This window comes from Saimiri boliviensis, chromosome 8 (assembly GCF_048565385.1).
Source record: "Saimiri boliviensis isolate mSaiBol1 chromosome 8, mSaiBol1.pri, whole genome shotgun sequence".
Taxonomy (NCBI): domain Eukaryota; kingdom Metazoa; phylum Chordata; class Mammalia; order Primates; family Cebidae; genus Saimiri; species Saimiri boliviensis.
In genome coordinates, this window is record NC_133456.1 from 68,488,093 (window position 1) to 68,506,354 (window position 18,262).

General features: G+C 40.9%; 2 protein-coding genes across 6 annotated transcripts; one reads left to right on the plus strand and one right to left on the minus strand.

Annotated features, from left to right (window-relative positions):
* Positions 1-86: 86 nt before the first annotated feature.
* On the minus strand, positions 87-18,168 carry MRPL47 (mitochondrial ribosomal protein L47). 5 transcript variants are annotated; one of them, XR_012518833.1, is made up of 8 exons: positions 18,026-18,168; positions 14,860-15,005; positions 13,654-13,714; positions 12,652-12,835; positions 11,475-11,571; positions 5,283-5,413; positions 3,627-3,722; positions 222-310 (listed from the first exon to the last, which is right to left on the minus strand). XR_012518833.1 is itself a non-coding variant. In XM_003926924.4 (7 exons), exons 1-7 carry the CDS (start codon positions 18,121-18,123, stop codon positions 187-189), a joined length of 753 nt encoding a protein of 250 aa, XP_003926973.1. In that variant the 5' UTR covers positions 18,124-18,166; the 3' UTR covers positions 87-186. The 5 variants fall into 5 exon arrangements, 3 of the variants coding, with proteins under 3 accessions (XP_003926973.1, XP_074260681.1, XP_074260680.1); XR_012518834.1 differs by lacking the exon at positions 222-310 and adding an exon at positions 2,992-3,077; XM_003926924.4 differs by lacking the exon at positions 12,652-12,835 and having other exon boundaries at positions 87-310; positions 18,026-18,166.
* On the plus strand, positions 3,765-4,796 carry LOC120367570 (large ribosomal subunit protein eL39-like). The gene has a single exon (XM_074404581.1). It carries the CDS (start codon positions 4,604-4,606, stop codon positions 4,757-4,759), a length of 156 nt encoding a protein of 51 aa, XP_074260682.1. The 5' UTR covers positions 3,765-4,603; the 3' UTR covers positions 4,760-4,796.
* Positions 18,169-18,262: the final 94 nt, after the last annotated feature.

Here is an 18,262-nt window from a genome sequence, read left to right on the forward strand (position 1 = left end):
TCCTGAGTAGCTGGGATTACAGGCACGCACCACCATGCCCAGCTAATTTTTTGTATTTTTAGTAGAGACGGGGTTTCACCTTGTTGACCAAGATGGTCTCGATCTCTTGATCCACCCGCCTCGGCCTCCCAAAGTGCTGGGATTACAGGCTTGAGCCACCGCGCCCGACCCAAGAGTTCAGACTTCTTAGACAGGACTTGACTTCTGGGCTTCCGCGAGATGTGGAAACTTTTTTAGAAGAATTTTTGCTTTCTTTTTCTCTAAATTTTCCTTCCGTGCTTTGATGCGGGCTCGTTTCTCACGTTCCAATCTAGAGTAAAAAAAAAAGCATAACAGCAATTTATACAAAAGTATTTCCCTATTATTCAATACTATCAAACTATGCATAAATCAATTACATCAAAGCCTCAAACATGCCAGTCTCTGTACTTGGTGTGTTCTGTATATTATTAAACTTGAATAGTAATCACTGTAAACCTACACAAGTCCAGAGCACCTGAAACCCTATACCAACTATATCCCTCTTATTTCCTGACTAGAAAGAATGTCCAGATCTTATGAACCTGTAACAGTCTGGGCCTTAAATTCAATCCTGTTATGACAGCTTCATCTCTCAGCAGGGTGTTATTCTCTCTGTTTATCGGGGAAATGATAAGCTAGAGTGAATAGTATTTGAAAGTAGGGAATTCCTACAAGTTTCAGGATATATCTCAGGATGTCAAAAATCTAATGTGCTCCATAAAATTATAGGGTTTCTAAAACACGACAGAAGGACAACCTAACACCTTGCTAAGAGATGATTCTTAGGCTCTGGCTAGGCTTACTATTACTTTAATTAGAGTTTGTTCCCACACATCAGTATCCCAGGGCATGACACATCTGCTGCATAAATCACAACATAAATTACTTGACCTGTCAACATAGGAGTTGTAAAAATTGAAAATGAAAAAATCTTTGGATACCAAGCCTCTACTATAGTTAAATTACTATCTTAGAGGATACTGATGAATAGAAATAAGCTTATATAAATATAACAAAGAGATGTACTGCTGAAGTTACCAGTTTTTTGGGGAAAAAAAAAGATTACAATATGCCAGTACTATGGGAAAGGCCACAGAAATTTGAGAGAACCAGTATTACAGCTGGATGAAGTAAAAACGCACATACACGGGGAAGAAAAAGTAAGACTAAACAAAGTCAAAATGAGATCACCCATTCTATTCATCAATCTTTGCTCCAACTAAATTTTCACCATTTACAAAACATAACCCATCTGAAAGGAAAAAGTTTTGCTGTTTTTAAGAATACTCAGAAGGCCGGGCGTGGTGGCTCAAGCCTGTAATCCCAGCACTTTGGGAGGCCGAGGTGGGTGGATCACGAGGTCAAGAGATCGAGACCATCCTGGTCAACATGGTGAAACCGCATCTCTACTAAAGATACAAAAAATTAGCTGGGCATGGTGGTGCACACCTGTAGTCGCAGCTACTCAGGAGGCTGAGACAGGAGAATTGCCTGAACCCAGGAGGCGGAGGTTGCGGTGAGCCGAGATCGCGCCATTGCACTCCAGCCTGGGTAACAAGCGAAACTGTCTCAAAACAAAAAAAAGCTGTGGTTCTTGTGCTACTATTGTGCTGCTATGATTTCTCCTTTAATTTTCCAGCTGCTTTCCCAGCTTTGAATTCTATTTCTAGCACCTTTAGCCAGGAGCTCTTTGGTTCCTCTGCCCTGTCTCTGGAGCCACGGCAAAGGGAGTTGAGTAGCACCCTTGGCCCAGGAAACCATAAGCTTGCTGTACGTTTCCCTCCTACTTGCAGTTTTTGGGGATTAAACTCCAGCCTCTTTAAAATAGCTCTTTAAAAAAAAATCTGAAGTTTGTATGGTTATCAGCGAGTGGTTCATGGAACACTGAACTCCTGTCATAACAGAAGCCCTGTGTTCTTCCTATTCAGGGATAAACCTTGCCGTAGGAGACCCAGGCATCAGGGATCACGTCGCCCCTGACTTCCACACTGCATTTCAATAGAAGAAAAGGCTGGCCACCTGGCACCTCCTGAATCACCTTCCTGTAAAGAACACGCTTGGTATTGGGGAAACTCTCTGGAAGACACTTTTTACTTAAACAAGATCCTTTTCACATGTGATTCCTAAAGCTGTAAATGCAAAACCCTTTCACTCGTGATTTCTAAGGCTGTAAACCTAAGATTCTTTCATGTGTAATATCTAGAGCAAACGTCCCCAAACTTTTTCACAGGGGGCCAGTTCACTGTCCCTCAGACCGTTGGAGGGCCGCCACATACTGTGCTCCTCTCACTGACCACCAATGAAAGAGGTGTCCCTTTCTGAAGTGCGGCGGGGGGCCGTAGTTTGGGGACGCCTGCTCTAGAGTGTAAGCCTATATAAAGACAAAACCTTTCTTTGTTGGACGAGCTGGGTTTAGACAAATCATCGCCTGCTCCGGGCTGCAATAATAAACCCCTTCCTTCCCCGTTCCGTGTTTGAGAGCTCCGTTTCTCGCGGCCGCTCCTGTTACAACCTCATGAAGGAAAAATGTGCTAGAGGAAATATTTGGAGATCAACATTCTTCAGGATAACATGAGTTTATTTATTTTTTCATGGGTTTAGATATAATACAACAGACTTCTCTTCCACGCCCTTTTTCAACAGCCTTGTAGTAACATGAAGTCACATTATATGCAGTCCAATTATTTGGGCCTTCATTTTCATATAACAGTAGAAAGTTTTCTATATACATATAGATAGAATAATAGAAAGGGATTAAAACTTTTGAAATGATACGTACTAGGCCGGGCGCGTTGGCTCAAGCCTGTAATCCCAGCACTTTGGGAGGCCGAGGTGGGTGGATCACAAGGTCAAGAGATCGAGACCATCCTGGTCAACATGGTGAAACCTCGTCTCTACTAAAAATATAAAACATTAGCTGGGCATGGTGGTGCGTGCCTGTAATCCCAGCTACTCAGGAGGCTGAGGAAGGAGAATTGCCTGAACCCGAGAGGCGGAGGTTGCGGTGAGCCGAGATCGTGCCATTGCACTCCAGCCTGGGTAACGAGAGCAAAACTCTGTCTCAAAAAAAAAAAAAAAAAAAAAAAGAAATGATACATACTACATACTATAATGTTAACAGTGGCTATTTTTTCTCCCTTTTTTTGGAGACAGAGTCTCTCTCTGTCACCCAGGCTGGAGTGCAGTGGTGCAATCTCAGCTCACTGTGACCTCCGCCTCCCAGGTTCGAGCGATTCTCGTGCCTCTGCTTTCTAAGCAGCTGAGATTACAGGTGCACACCACCACGGCGGGCTAATTTTTGTACTTTTAGTAGAGACAGGTTTTCACCACGTTGGCCAGGCTGGTCTTGAACTCTCCTGACCTCAAGTGATCTACCTGCCTCAGCCTCCCAAAGTGCTGGGATTACAGGCGTGAGCCACCATGCTTAGCCAACAGTTGCTTTTCCGAAGGTGAGCTTATATATTACTTCAATTTTTCTTTCTACCTGACTTTCCTATTTTTTAAATTTCTTATGTAATAACAGAAATTAAAATTTAAAGAAAGCTTAACATATGTCATCTGGTATAAAGATAACATATTTTATTATTAAGGGTACTTGTGCTCACCTGAGAAAACGGTCCACATACGGCATTGCGAAGAATCGTTTCCTATTGTATCTTTTATTTAGGTGCCAAGGTAAAGGCCACGGCTTGAACTTGTGCCTGCCAATAAGGCAAAAAGTTATTTGCCTTAAAGAAGACATTTAATACAATTTCACTTTCCTAATTTACCTCAAATGGGTTAGTCCAAATGAAAATTAGTAGAAAATAAAATAGATAAATGCTCTTAGTGAGATGCTTTGGCAATTCCTCTCTTTTCTGTTTTGAACTTACTCGTTACAGACAGCACACACTCTCCAATTTGGCTCCAAGCAGCCCTGTTGCCACAAACTCCATTAAAACAACCTATCAAACGAGTCATAAATGGCATAACGTCAAGAGTACAGGGAAGGGCTCTAACCAGAACGCTTTCCCCGTTGTGCCTACGTTCAAAGTCTAATGATGCTTCATCTTGGTTGTTCAACCCAAAGGTAAATGAAATTCCTTCTGAGGGGAGGTTTATTTACCCTTGGGTTGAACAGCCTCGCTTCAGAAGGAGGTTTATTTACACCAGGTTTTCTCAGTTACTTATGCCTCAGCATGACTGTGAATTATCAAATCCTTTCCCAAAGGCTGACAAGAGTGTGGGATTTGGATGTAGGAGCAACAAGGAGGTATTAAAAAGACTATTTCATAATTTGGTGTAGGGCTTACTTATCCTGAGGGCAACGGGCGCAAACTGAAACTGGTTCATGTGACATTCCCTGAGACTTAAAAAAATAGTTCCAGGTTCTCCAGGGGCAAAGAGGGCAGGTGTGTGTGCTGAAGTTAGCTTCGTGGGTTTTACACCTTCGGAAGTGACGTGTACACGTACATTCTTCTGGGGAAATTATCAATTAACTTTCATCAAATTCTCAAAAGGTCTTGTGATTCACATAAGATTAAGAACCACACTCTCTTCCTTTCTCTGTCCTCGTGGTGAGTGCTTTACTCCGTTTCTCACCATGTCTTCTCACAAGACTTTCAGGATTAAGGGATTCCTGGCCAAGAAACAAAAGCAAAATCGTCCCATTCCCCAGTGGATTCGGATGAAAACTGGTAATGAAATCAGGTACAACTCCACAAGGAGACACTGGAGAAGAACCAAGCTGGGTCTATGAGGAATTGCACGTGCAATGGCACACATATTTATGCTGTCTGAAGGTCACAATGGTGTTACCAAATCAAGCTGAGAAATGTCACTGCTATCTGGAGAAGTCTGAACAGTTTCCTCTCTGGATCTGTTACGAAGGCATTAGTTAGTACAACTCACAGTGCTTCCATTATTCATGTTAAAAAAAAAAAAAAAAAAAAAAAAAAGAAGGCTTTGGTTGCCTGGGTTCAGTAATAGATATATGTGACCTTTCAGTTCTAAAAAAATAAAAAGATTAAGAACGACTACAATACAGACTTATAGATGACTGAATCACAGGAAACGGGAGGTCTGGGCTGGTTTTACCAGATGAAGCTACCTTCATTCATATTCTCCTTCACTAAGGTCCGAAAGGGGTGTGGGACCTCTTTTCATATTAGACGTATCTCTAACCTATCATATGGTGCAAGTTTTTTTTTTAAGATATTGGGCAGGGAAATGAGGCGTGGATTTTACTCTCATTTTCGAAGAGCCACCGTGTAACCACATACCAGATGGCTCTTCCAAAGATGTCTCTTCTCCAAGCACCAGGTCGAGCTCTTTCTTGACCAGTCTGAAGAAGCCTTATGGCATCTTCTCTTTCCTGGACAACGGTATCTAAAGCATCCATGGACTCTATTACCTGAAAAGAGAAGAAAAAGATCTTCCTGGACAACTGTATCTAATGCATCCAAGGAATCTGCTACCTGAAGAGAACGGAAAGACCCAATTCTAACAATCACCCACTACAAAATTTAAGGAACGAGAATGTACAGACACCTCTGCTACAAAAAATTAACGATAAACAGTTACGCCAAAGAACCACTCTGTTAAGTACTTTTTGGCACATGTAGGTCTACATGGGTGTCTATATTGCCACTTTCTCTATTTTTTAAAAAGCTTATAGCTGTATTTAAATACAAATCTATTTCCATATATTAGTTTTGTTTGGAGTGAGATACACTTGTATCAATTCTTTTTGGAGACCCAATCTGAATCATGTTATTTCAAAACTCAATAAGCTAATAAGAAGTGGTAACAACTTGCTATTTTCATTATCTTAAAAAAGATATGTTTTGGTCTCAACTAATCACTGTGTCTCTGACATGCAGATATGGATATTGTGGCCTGCTTGGTAGCTGTTGCTGCTACAGGGAAAGGAATACAGTCCATCCAGATATGAATCTCCAAAGATTTATCAAGATGCAGGATGATACTATTAAACTTCTATTTCTTTTTATCACTTTAAGATTTCTATGGTGTTATAATGTATATATTTGCAGAGTAACAGGTGTATGTGTATATACATATATCTGTATATATATTTATATATATATTTTTTTGAGACAGAGTCTCTCTCTGTTGCTCAGGCTGGAGTGGTAGTGTGATCTTGGCTCACTGCAACCTCCACCTCCCGGATTCAAGTGATTCTTCCACCTCAGCCTCCCAAGTAGCTGGGATTACAGGTGCCCTCCACCATGCCCAGCTAATTTTTCGTATTTTTAGTAGAGATAGGGTTTCACCATGTTGTCCAGGCTGGTCTCAAACTCCTGGCCTCGGATGATCCGCCCAACTTGGCCTCCCAAAGTGCTGGGATTACAGGCACGAGCCACCACACCCAGCCTTATATATGTTTATATATAAATATTCATGGCTGGACATGGTGGCTCCTGTAATCCCAACACTTTGGGAGGCCGAGGCGGGAGGACCACCTGAGGTTGGGAGTTCATGACCAGCCTGACCACAATATGGAGAAACCTCGTTTCTACTAAAAATACAAAATTAGCTGGGCGTGGTGGCGCACGCCTGTAATCCCAGCTACTCGGGAGGCTGAGGCAGGAGAATTGCCTGAACCAGGGAGGCGGAAGTTGCAGTGAGTGGAGATTGTATTCCAGCCTGGGCAACAAGGGCAAAACTCCGTGTAACAAAATAAAAATTTTAAAAAGAAAAAAAAAACACACACAACAACAACAACAACAACAACAGCAACAAAACCAAACACAAAACAAAATAAATATTTGTATGTTGGGGATTGAAACGTGAGATGGACCAAACGTTTTCATAGTTCTAAATACATACTGAGAGCTATTTTATCTGTATCACCCTTGAGCATCACAACAGGTATCAAATACTGCATAAGTACATTTGTTTCTCATAAAAATCCTCAAAGAAAGCACAGATTATGGCCAGGCATGGTGGCTTACACCTGTAATCCCAGCACTTTGGGAGGCTGAGGCAGGCGGACCACAAGGTCAGGAGTTCAAGACTGGACTGGCCAACATGGTGAAACCCCGTCTCTACTGAAAAATACAAATATTAGCTGGGCATGGTGGCTCGTGCCTGTAATTCCAGCTACTTAGGAGGCTGAGGTAAGAACTGCTTGAATGGGGACCCAGGAGGTAGAGGTTGCAGTGAGCTGAGATTGCGCCACTGCACTCCAGCCTGAGCTACAGAGCGAGACTCCATCTCCAAAAAAAAAAAGCACAGATTATAATCTCCCAAGTAGCTATGAGATCTGAAAAACGTGAAAGCCACAGATTTAGATAAAATTACTTCATAATCTGTTTTGGTTTTGAGACAGGGTCTAGCTCTGTCGTTCAAGCTGGAGTGCAGTGGCATGATCTTGGCTCACTGCAACCTCTGCCTCCCAGGCTCAAGCAATCCTCTCACGTCAGCCTCCCAGTAGCTGTGACTACAGGCACATGCCATCACGCCCGGCTCATTTTTGTATTTTTGTGGTAGAGATGGGGTTTTGACATGTAGCCCACGCTGGTCTCCAACTCCTTGGGCTCAAGTGACCTGCTTGCCTTGGCCTCCCAAAGCGCTGAGATTACAGGCGTGAGCCTCTGCGCCCGGCCCAAAACCTGCTGTGTACACACTCAGCACTTCCGCAATCCTCAACTTCACTACGCGACACAGTAGCTGGGTTCACATGCCTTCCTCTCACCTATTTTACTTTCTACTAAATCCCTGAAAAAGAAAAGATGACTAAGACAAATTCTATTTTGAAGACAAACTTAGGAGAAAAGGGACCACACTGATAAGGGCTTTATATAAAACTCTCTAATCTTTAGAAATTTTTAATAAATCTGGTTGTTGACTATGTTAAGCAGTTTGCCTAAGCAAGGGTAAGATTGAGGCTTCTAGCTGAAATCCAATGTTAGCTCACAAAGATAGAAAGTAAATGGCTATGAAGCCCACAGAATTCACATTCAACAGTTCAAGGAAAACCAAAAGTGTTATTTAGATATACCTTACTGAAAACAAGTCAACCTCAAAGAGCCTTCTTCTCTAGTTTGTAAGTTTCTCAGTGCAAAGAGCTCCAGTTGAGAGAATATAAAACTAACAGAACTATGCTCCAGGGTTCTTACCCGGCACAATATACACTTCTATTTATAGCCAAGAATTAATTACAGAGTAGCCCTTGAAACACATTTTTAAAAAAGAAACAAAGAGATACACTTGCAAAATTGTAATCTATCTTTTATCATTTGCCTTTTTTCTGTATTTCAAACACAAGGGGACTAACATAACATCATTTATTTGGGTGATAAATAGGTACTAATACTCCGAAAAGAAGCACAGAGTCAGGATATATATCTCAGATGGAGAGTTACTACTTTAGTTATAATCATAGCTAACTATTCTGCCAGAATTATAACATTTCTCCCTTAATTTTCATATTATTCTGTAAGTAAAATTTGTCTGTAATATGCTTGAACTGGGTATCAACTCAGATCAGCCGAGTGATAGGAACTACATACCAATTACAATTCTTCTTTTCTCTTTTACTCTTCCTTAGACAGTTTCAGATCTTCAGTTTCTATCTTACATTGCAAATTTTTTAAAAAAAATTTTTTTCTTAATAAAGTTTCCTTAGTGGTATGTCACAAAACACTGGAAACACCAGATATATTTGAAGTTTGAAAAAATCATGGTCACTTTCAGCTTATCTGGAGTAAATTTTTATTATGTTGGGTTACTGATTCAGAAAGTCCAGTAGATATGACCTGTTGGGCTGGAGTTCGCCTCTGAAATACAGATTCAAAGCAATCCACTGTTGACGTTCAAAAGTTCCGTAACAGCCCCATTATAGCCAAAACTTGTTCATCAAATAAACAATGTGTTCTTTATAAAGCATCCTTACTTGTCATTGCACTTTTTTTTTATTTTTTGAGACAGGGTTTTGCTGGGTCACCCAGGCTGGAGTATGCTGGCACAATCATGGCTCACTACAGCCTCAATCTCCCAGGCCCTATACTTTAAAAAAATTTCACTGTCAGGAAACACAAAGAAAGACTGAGTTTCCAGATTAAAGGAGACTAAAGAGATACGTGAAAATTCATGATGCGGAATTTTCTTTTGCCATAAAAGACACTGTTGGGATAACTGATAGTCTCTAAATAAGACCTGTAGATTCAGCTAATAATATTGTATCAATGTTAATTTCCTGATTTTGAAAATTATATAGTGGTTATACAAAGGAATAACCTGGTTTCTCTTAAGTTTTTATAGATAAAGTGATGTCACATGTACAACTCACTCTCAAACATTTGAGAAAAAACAGTGTGTGTGGAGGGGTGATAGTCTCATAGAAGGATAAGGTAAATGCAGTAAAACAGTCAGTCACATGGGAATCTGGGCAGAGGGCATATGAGAATTCCTTCTACTATTCTTACAATTTTTCTGAGAATCTAAGATTTTGTCAAAATAAAGATAAAAGAATGAAAATATGGCTGGGCGTGGTGGCTCACACCTATAATCCCAACACTTTGGGAGGCCGAGATGGGAGGATCACGAGGTCAGGAGTTTGAAACCAGCCTGGCCAATATGAAGAAACCCGTTTCTATTAAAAATACAAAAATTAGCTGGGCACAGTGGCACACACCAGTAATTCCAGCTACACAGGAGGCTGAGGCAGGAGAATCGTTTGAACCTGGGAGGTGGAGGTCACAGTGAGCGGAGATCAAGCCACTGCACTCCAGCCTGGAGACAAAGCAAGACTCCATCTCAAAAAAAAAAAAGAACAAAAACGTTATATGATTCAACTTTCACTACATCAGAATAACCTCCATAATTAGGGCAAATCAATGAGGTTTTATTCTATACCTTCTTTGATTTTCTCCAGGGATTGCTATGTCCTTCCATCTTAAGGGCAGTGTGGTAACAATGGCTGTGACTGGTGAGGAAGGGAAGCTAAAGTAGCTGAGGTCACCAGAGACGGCAGGACTAATGCTATCACAGAAACTGAGTTCCGTTCCCACTACTTACAATGGCACAGAAAAATCAATAAAGGGCGCATCTTGAAAGCAATCTAGTAAAAGCCTAAATCTAAATGTAATCATAAGTCTTCCATGTGGAAAATTATCTTAAACATACTTTTAAAAGATGTAGATCTCATACTGATGTGAAAAGATACCCAGGATATATTACATAGGTGAAAAATTCAAGTTTAAAAAGATTATAACCAAATTTATATAAATAAAAACAATTAGATATACTTCTACACGTACAGAAAAACTTTGAAGAATGAATGCAAAACATGTAAGATTGATTACCTCTGAGAATGGGAACAAATACACAAGGGATCATTCTTTTAATAAGAAAGAAAAGTGAATTTAAAAAGTAACCAACCTTTCACACTCTGTAAATAAATTAAACACTACTGACTCTTACACTTAAAAATGGTCAAGATGGTAAATTTTATGTGATGTGATTTTTTTTACCACAGTATTTTAAAAAGCAGTGAAAAATTAATCTAGTTACTAAGGAAACAGTTAAACCAGACGTGGAAATGTAAAGCGGTACAGCTACTTCGGGAAACAGCTCGGCAGCTTCTCACAACGTCAAACATAGATTTATCACGTGAGCCAGCAATCTGACTCTTAGGTATCTACTCAAATAAAAACATTTGTCCACAAGTATGTCACAAGTTGCAGATTTGGGAGGTTTGGGAGGTTAAGGGAGGTGGATCACCTGAGGTCAAGAGTTTGAGATCAGCCCGGCCAGCATGGTGAAACCCCACTTACACCAAAAGTACAAAAATCAGCTGGGTGTGGTGATACGCGCCTATAACCCAGTTACTTGGGAGGCTGAGGCAGGAAAATCACTTGAACCTGGCAAGTGGCGGTTGCAGTGATACATGATATCACACCACTGCACTCCAGACTAGGCGACAGAGTGAGACACTCCCTGCCACAAAAGGAAAAAAAGTTGCAGGTGGGAATGAGGAATGGCTACTGATGAGTATGAGATTTCTTTTAGGGGCCATGGAAATGTTTCCAAATGAGCTGTGCTGCTTGCACTACTCAAATTTACTAAAAATCAAACCGAAATAAGAAAAAAAAAATCTATTTGACAAGTAATACAGGAACCACACCCCCACTCCTTTTTGCTGTAATCCCGCGGCCCAGACCTTCCTTCTCCAGCGCTCTGAACTGGGCACTGGCAACCTCTCCAGCCTCCCCAGTCCTTCCTTCTCCAGCCGCTCTGGACTGGGCACTCGCAACCTCTCCAGCCTCCCCAGTCCTTCCTTCTCCAGCCGCTCTGAACTGGGCACTCGCAACCTCTCCAGCCTCCCCAGTCCTTCCTTCTCCAGCCGCTCCGGACTGGGCACTCACAACCTCTCCAGCCTCCCCAGTCCTTCCTTCTCCAGCCGCTCTGGACTGGGCACTGGCAACCTCTCCAGCCTCCCCAGTCTTTACCTTCTCCAGCCGCTCTGGACTTGGCATTGGCAATATCTGCCGCTTGGCCTCCTGCTGTAGGGTTAGGAGCATGTTCCTTTCCTTGAGTAAGACATACCTATACAAAAGAACGCAGACCTTGTGAAGGTATGCTGTGGTTATATTAACAAAGCTGTGATTTCTAACATCAAAAATAATTATCTGTACTTGAAAGGCACTTAGGGGCGAGGTGCTGTGGCTCATGCCTGTAATCCCAGAACTTTGGGGGCTGAGGTGGGAGGATTGCTTGACCTCAGGAGTTCAAGACCAGGCTGGGCAACACAGTAAGACTCCATCTCTACAAAAAATAAAAAATGTAATTAGCCGGGCATGGGGGCACATACTATTTGAGAGACTATTTGAGAGACTGAGGCAGAAAGACTGCTTGAGTCTGGTAGTTCGAAGCTATAGTGGGCTATGATCACACTACTACACTCCAGCCTGGGGATAAAATGAGATCTTGTCTCAAAACAAAAGGTCTTATTAGAAATCTCAATATACAGAATACGATTACAAAGAATAATCCTTTATACATAACCAACCATCTTTGCTTATCCATTTGTTTAATAAACTTTCCATGTGCCACATGTATTAAGTGCTAAGGGAATTATAAAGAGGCATAAGACACAGCCCTTGCATTCCAAGTGAAGAGTAGAGAAGGAGATGGAAGACAAATAACATCTACTATTTATTATATACCACACAGTGTGTTAAGCATTTTATATACACTTATTTCATTTAGTTCTCACAACCACCTTCTGAGGTTGGTACTATTTCCACTTACTAAATGAAGAAGCTAAGGCCAAGAGAAGTAAGGTATGCTGGGTCACACAGGTAATTCAAGATTCAAATCTCCGACTCTCTGTGTACAAAATCCATTCTATTTTAATTCCACTGTATTGCTTCTGAAACTGTAATGTGGTGTGGCATAGTTAGAGGGACAGATGATAAGCACTAGAAAAATTAAGTGGGGGAGTGAGAAACATCTCTTCTAGCTAAGATGACCAGGGAAAGATTCATAGAGGAGATGGAATATATGATAGAAGGAGAGCAGAGCACACACAATCAAAGGTACTGAAGCAGCAGAGCTAAAGTAAAGACAGATCTTCTGAATATATCTGTTTGAGAATAAGAGTTGGGGCCGGGTACAGAGGCTCACTTCTGTAATTCCAGCACTTTCCGAGGGTGAGGCAGGTAGATCACTTGAGGTCAGGAGGTCAAGACCAAAGTCAATGTCTACTAGAGTGTCTAGGCAGGTAACGATGATGAAGGAAGCAGACACGGTGAAAGAACCACAGGGCAGGTGAGAAGCGGTGTGTCCCTGCTCCATCCAGAAGGGGCAGCTGCTCCACAGACCAGCCAAGTTGTTGCCATGTAGCAATGCAGGGCCAGTGTTGCCAAATCACAGGTCACATTATTCAAGAGCAGACAGAAATAGTATTTTTTGTGTGAAACTTCCCAACTTAAAAAGCAATTATGGTCCAAACAAAATGTATCTTTGGGCTGAAGATAGTACATTAAAATTCAACCCTGTCTTAAATCCTCTCAACCCTCTCTAATTCATCAGAGCCTGCCAGAAAAATCTACCTAAATTCTCAATTAAATGCAACCTCCAACACACCCTTCCAAAGCAAATAAGCTAAAGATTACAGACCCTGAAAATGTAATGAAAAGGAGAGAATTCTAAATATAAGCAATGGCTGGGCGACGTGGCTTAAGCCTGTAATCCCAGCATGCTGGGAGGCCGAGGTGGGAGGATCACTTGAGCCCAAGAGGTCAAGGCTGTAGTAAGGCATGACTGTGCCACTGCACTCTAGCCTGAGCAACAGGCAAAACCTTGTCTCAAAGAAAAAACCAGCAACCAACTGTTCCCTGTTTCATTTTATTAACTGACTGAAATTGCTAGTATAAAGGTTAGTAGGACTAACGTAAGATAGTAAAATTTCTAAATCTCCAACTACTTGAGAACTGTGACATTTGTCATAATCTAACCTGTCACATAAAAATTTTTCATGATCTTAAACATCAGATTTATCATCCATAGTACTATAACACAAATCACTTTACTCAATTTCTTATATCACATAGATTTAGTTTTTACCTCATTGGTACACTGTAACTGCTTCAAATGTCTAGATGTTAATGTATTTAGTATACTTACCAAAGTTTATGTAAATCTTCATTACTTTTGTTCCTTAGTTGCTGACGGGTCCATGCTGCTCCTATTAAAATGACAATACATAATATGAAATAATATTTCTAGCCATGTGCCCTTTGGCAAATTATTGAAGCTCTCTAAACCTGTCTAAGCCTGTTTCCTTATCTGTAAAATATATAATTGCTTTTGTATAGTATATAACATAATGTGTAATTAGGGATAAATTAGGTAACATACAAAAATACTATTAACATGACTGGCAATAGCATTAAAAAAATGTTAGCATTAGTACAGAATGTATTTTCACACCTTAATGACAAAATATGTTATGTCATTATAAATTAACTTTTTGGCCAGGCCAAGGTGGGCAGATCACCTGAGGTCGGGAGTTCGAGACCAGCCTGATCAACATGGAGAAACCCCATCTCTACTAAAAATACAAAATTAGCTGGGCATGGTGGTGCATGCCTGTAATCCTAGCTACTCAGGAGGCTGAGGCAGGAGAACCGCTTGAACGCGGGAGGCAGAGGTTGCAGTAAGCTGAGATCATGCCATTGCACTCCAGCCTGGGTAACAAGAGCGAAACTCTGTCTCTAAATAAATAAATTTTTAAGCCGGGCGCGGTGGCTCAAGCCTGTAATCCCAGCACTTTGGGAGGCCGAGGCAGGTGGATCACAAGGTCGAGAGATCGAGACCATCCTGGTCAACATGGTGAAACCCCGTCTCTACTAAAAATACGAAAAACTAGCAGGGCGTGGTGGCGCGTGCCTGTAATCCCAGCTACTTAGGAGGCTGAGGCAGGAGAATTGCCTGAGCCCAGGAGGCGGAGATTGCGGTGAGCCGAGATGGCGCCATTGCACTCCAGCCTGGGTAACAAGAGCGAAACTCCGTCTCAAAAAAAAAAATAAAAAAATAAATAAATAAATAAATAAATTTTTAATTATCACTAAAAAATAAAATCTAAAATAAGCCCTAAACCTTACCTTAGTCAATAATTCCAACCTATTCCTTTTCTGACCATCCTGCCAATCTGCTGAAGAACAATTAACTCAACTATTATATTCTCCTTTTAACTTTCTCTAGGGAGCAGTCCCAAAGAAGAACGAAAAAGGAAACATCTAAATAATTCCTGAACTGGATAAATAATCCTAGAATGACTGGGGGGAGTTCAATAAATGTATTGAATGCTGACCAATCCAAATATCTCACCAGATTTTACTTTTTCTTGCCCCCAGTTTTTTGGGTCATCAAAAAATTCTTCTAGTCCTTTCCTTGACAATGTGGTATGAAGTAATCTATACTGGTGAAAGGATGTCACATTTGGTGTACTTTTAGGCAGCAAACTAAGAAAAAACCTGTAATTGAAAACACATAAACAAGTAATTAAAGTTTTGTAATATCTTGATTTTATAAGCAATATACATTACATAATAAACATAACCATTTGTCATCTATAATGTCTTAAAAAGCTACTTGGGGTTTCTGCATAAGAATTAATTTTTTTTCTTTTTTTCTTACTTAGAGACTGGGTCTCACTATGTTGCCCAGGCTGGTCTCGAACTCCTGGGCTCAAGTGATCCTCCCACCTTGGCCTCCCAAAGTGCTGGGATTACAAGTGTGAGCCACCATGCTTGGCCATAATAAATTTTGAAAATGCTTTAGAAAGTACTTTTAATATTGCATTACAGAAGCTGCTACCTTATAATTTCAGATATACTGTATAAAATATATTTATACAATTATATTTTAAGGTAACATTTTTGGGTCCTTCTTACATTGCTAATGGGTGCAAATGCAGGTAAAAAGAGCAGTCAATTTTGCAACATGTGGGCTGGGCACACTGGCTCATACCTGCAATCCCAGAAATTTGGGAGGCCGAGGTGGGACAACCCCTTTGAGCCCAGGAATTCAAGACCAGCTTGGACAAGATGGCAAAACCTCATCTTTAACAAAAATACAAAAATTAGCCAGGCATGGTGGTATGCACCTTATAGTCCCAACTACTCGGGAGGCTGAGGTGGGAGGATGGTTTGAGCCTGGGAGGCAGAGGTTTCAGAGAGCTGAGATCACACCATTGCACTTCAGCCTGGGCGACAGTCAGTCTCTGTCTCAAAAAAAACCAAAAATTAAAAACCCCCACAAATTTTGCAACATGTATCAAATACTTCTTCCTTTAACTCAGTAATTCTACATCTAGAAATTTCAACTGAAGAAATTATCACAGATGGGAATTTATAAGTTAAGATGTGTATTAAAGCACTATGTAGAATACCAGGTTTTTAATTACATAAATGTGCAGCTGAGAATGGTTTAAAAAATTATTATGCATCTGTATGATAAATTTTTATGCAGTAATTCAAAAATCCTGTTTTTAAAAAATAGTTAATGACCTGAGATGATTTAAAACTAAGTAATGAAGTATATCACAAGTATTGTATCCCACCAAAAATATTCAGCCTAAATCTAACCATGAAGAAACAATCAGACAAATCCAAATAAAGAAGAGAGTTTCTTAAAAAGCTAATCTCATCAAAATGTCAACATCGAGAGAGAGAGAGAGAGAGAGAGAGAGAGAGAGAGAGAGAGAGAGAAAAGAAACTGTTCTGGATTAAAGGAGACTAAAGAGTCATGGCAACCAAGCAACAAATAATGATCCCTCACTGGATCCTGAACCAAAAAAAAGAAAAGAGGCTGGGTGCGGTGGCTCACACCTGTAATCCCAACACTTTGTGAGGCCAAGGCAGGTGGTGGATCTGAGGTCAGGAGATCGAGACCATCCTGGCCAACACGGTGAAACCCCGTCTCTACTAAAAAATACAAAAATTAGCCAGGTGTGGTGGTGTGCACCTGCGGTCCCAGCTACTCCGGAGGCTGAGGCAGAATCGCTTGAACCCGGGAAGCAGAGATTGCAGTGAGCAGAGATCATGCCACTGCACTCCAGCCTGGGCGACAGAGAGAGGCATCAACTCAAAAAAAAAAAAAAAAAAAAAGAAATAAAAGAAAAGAAATTACTAAGTTACCAGGACAACTGAGGACTTTGGACTATTTGCTAGATGACAGTAATGTAATAATAGCAGCATATCAATATTAAATTTCATTGGTGATCATTGTATTGTGGTTAAGTCAATGTCCTTGCTATTAGAATATTCAAGCTGAAGTGTCATGATGTTTTAAATTCTGACGTTTCAAACAGTTCAGAAATAAAAAGAAGATGAATATAAAGAGTTTTCTTTTCTTTTTTTTTTTTTTAACGTGGCTACTGGTTAACAGTTGTGAAGACTATTTCCGTTATTCTTTTTACTACTCTTACAACTTTTCCGTTGGTTTGAAAATGTTTAAATGTTGAGAAAAGAACAGTAGGGCACAAAAATGGAGACATATAAATATGGTCCTAATTTCGTTTAAAAATTATATATATATATGTATATATGCAAAGTTAAAAAGGGTAGGAAATTTGTTTATCTATAGGGGTAGAATTATTGTTCATTTTTGCTTTCTTCTTCAAAATACATCATCACTCCATTCTGCAAAGTGACTGTAAATGAACATACATACATTCATCTTTTGATAATTTAAAACGCTAAATTATTTCATTTACAAGGAAAAATGATGATGAAGTAGGAGATAATTGATCTAAGCTCACCACCTTGATCAAGTTATAACCTCTGAGCTCTGTAAAATTAAGAAAAAAAATGCTTATCTCTGAGGTTAGTGTAATATTAAATCAGCGCACAACAGATGCTCAATAACTGCTTGCGTATTCAAGAGCAAATACGCCGCTTCCTTTTTAAAAAATCTGACCTGCTCTACTGTTTATGAAATTCAACTCTATAGACAAACGCCAGTAAAGGGCAGGAAACCATACACGCTTTTAAAGTAAAACATGAGCTCGCTCTGTCCAGACGAGAGTTGTCTTCCACCTTGAAATAATGAACACCACTTTGTGGCTGCTTCTTTCTCACGCCTGCAGGGCGACTTCCGGTGCATTTGCTATTTTCATTGTAACACATCCTGTAAATACAAATATCTCTTCTTTTTTAATCCATCCAAACCTGACACAGACTTGGGTATCGTAACAAAAACGTCTTCGGGGAAGTTTTTCCCACCTCACCCATCCCCAGAGGATGCTTCTGCAGTTACAGGTTTATTTCCTTCAACAAATGCGGGACAGCTACAAACCCTACATACTGCCTGGTGCACAGCAGGCAGCCACAAAACGAGGAAGGGGCGGCGACGTCGGAGGTGGGCGCTTCTCCAAGGTCACTCCCCAGCGAGGTGGGCTCCGGCCGTCATCCGGGCGGCCTCTCGGCATCTCGGCAACGAAACAAGATTCAAACTTGGAGAGGTGGGCAAACTGACTTTATGCATCACTTACCCTGTGCAGGCAGGGACCTGCGGAGTTAGCAACGACGCGGACGCCTTCAGGGCGGCTGAAACTCTCTTGCAAATAAGCGCCAGACCGGCGGCAGCCATGTTTTCGCCTAACTCCGCAAACCGCGTTTCCGCCAACGACGGCGTCACTTCCGGCGTCCCAGCCCACCGTGAAGGGAACAGAAACAGGCTCTTGCCCTCACTTAAGATGGTCACCTCCTGCCTTTGTCCTCATTGGTAG

Coding starts and splice junctions, on each gene's coding strand:
- LOC120367570 (XM_074404581.1), top strand. CDS start 4,604: ATGTCTTCTCACAAGACTTTCAGGATTAAGGGATTCCTGGCCAAGAAA.
- MRPL47 (XM_003926924.4), bottom strand. CDS start 18,123: ATGGCTGCCGCCGGTCTGGCGCTTATTTGCAAGAGAGTTTCAGCCGCC. Junction 11,572..13,653: donor GAAGATTTACATAAACTTTG/GTAAGTATACTA, acceptor TCTTTTGTATAG/GTATGTCTTACTCAAGGAAA. Junction 311..3,626: donor TATGTGGACCGTTTTCTCAG/GTGAGCACAAGT, acceptor TTTTTACTCTAG/ATTGGAACGTGAGAAACGAG.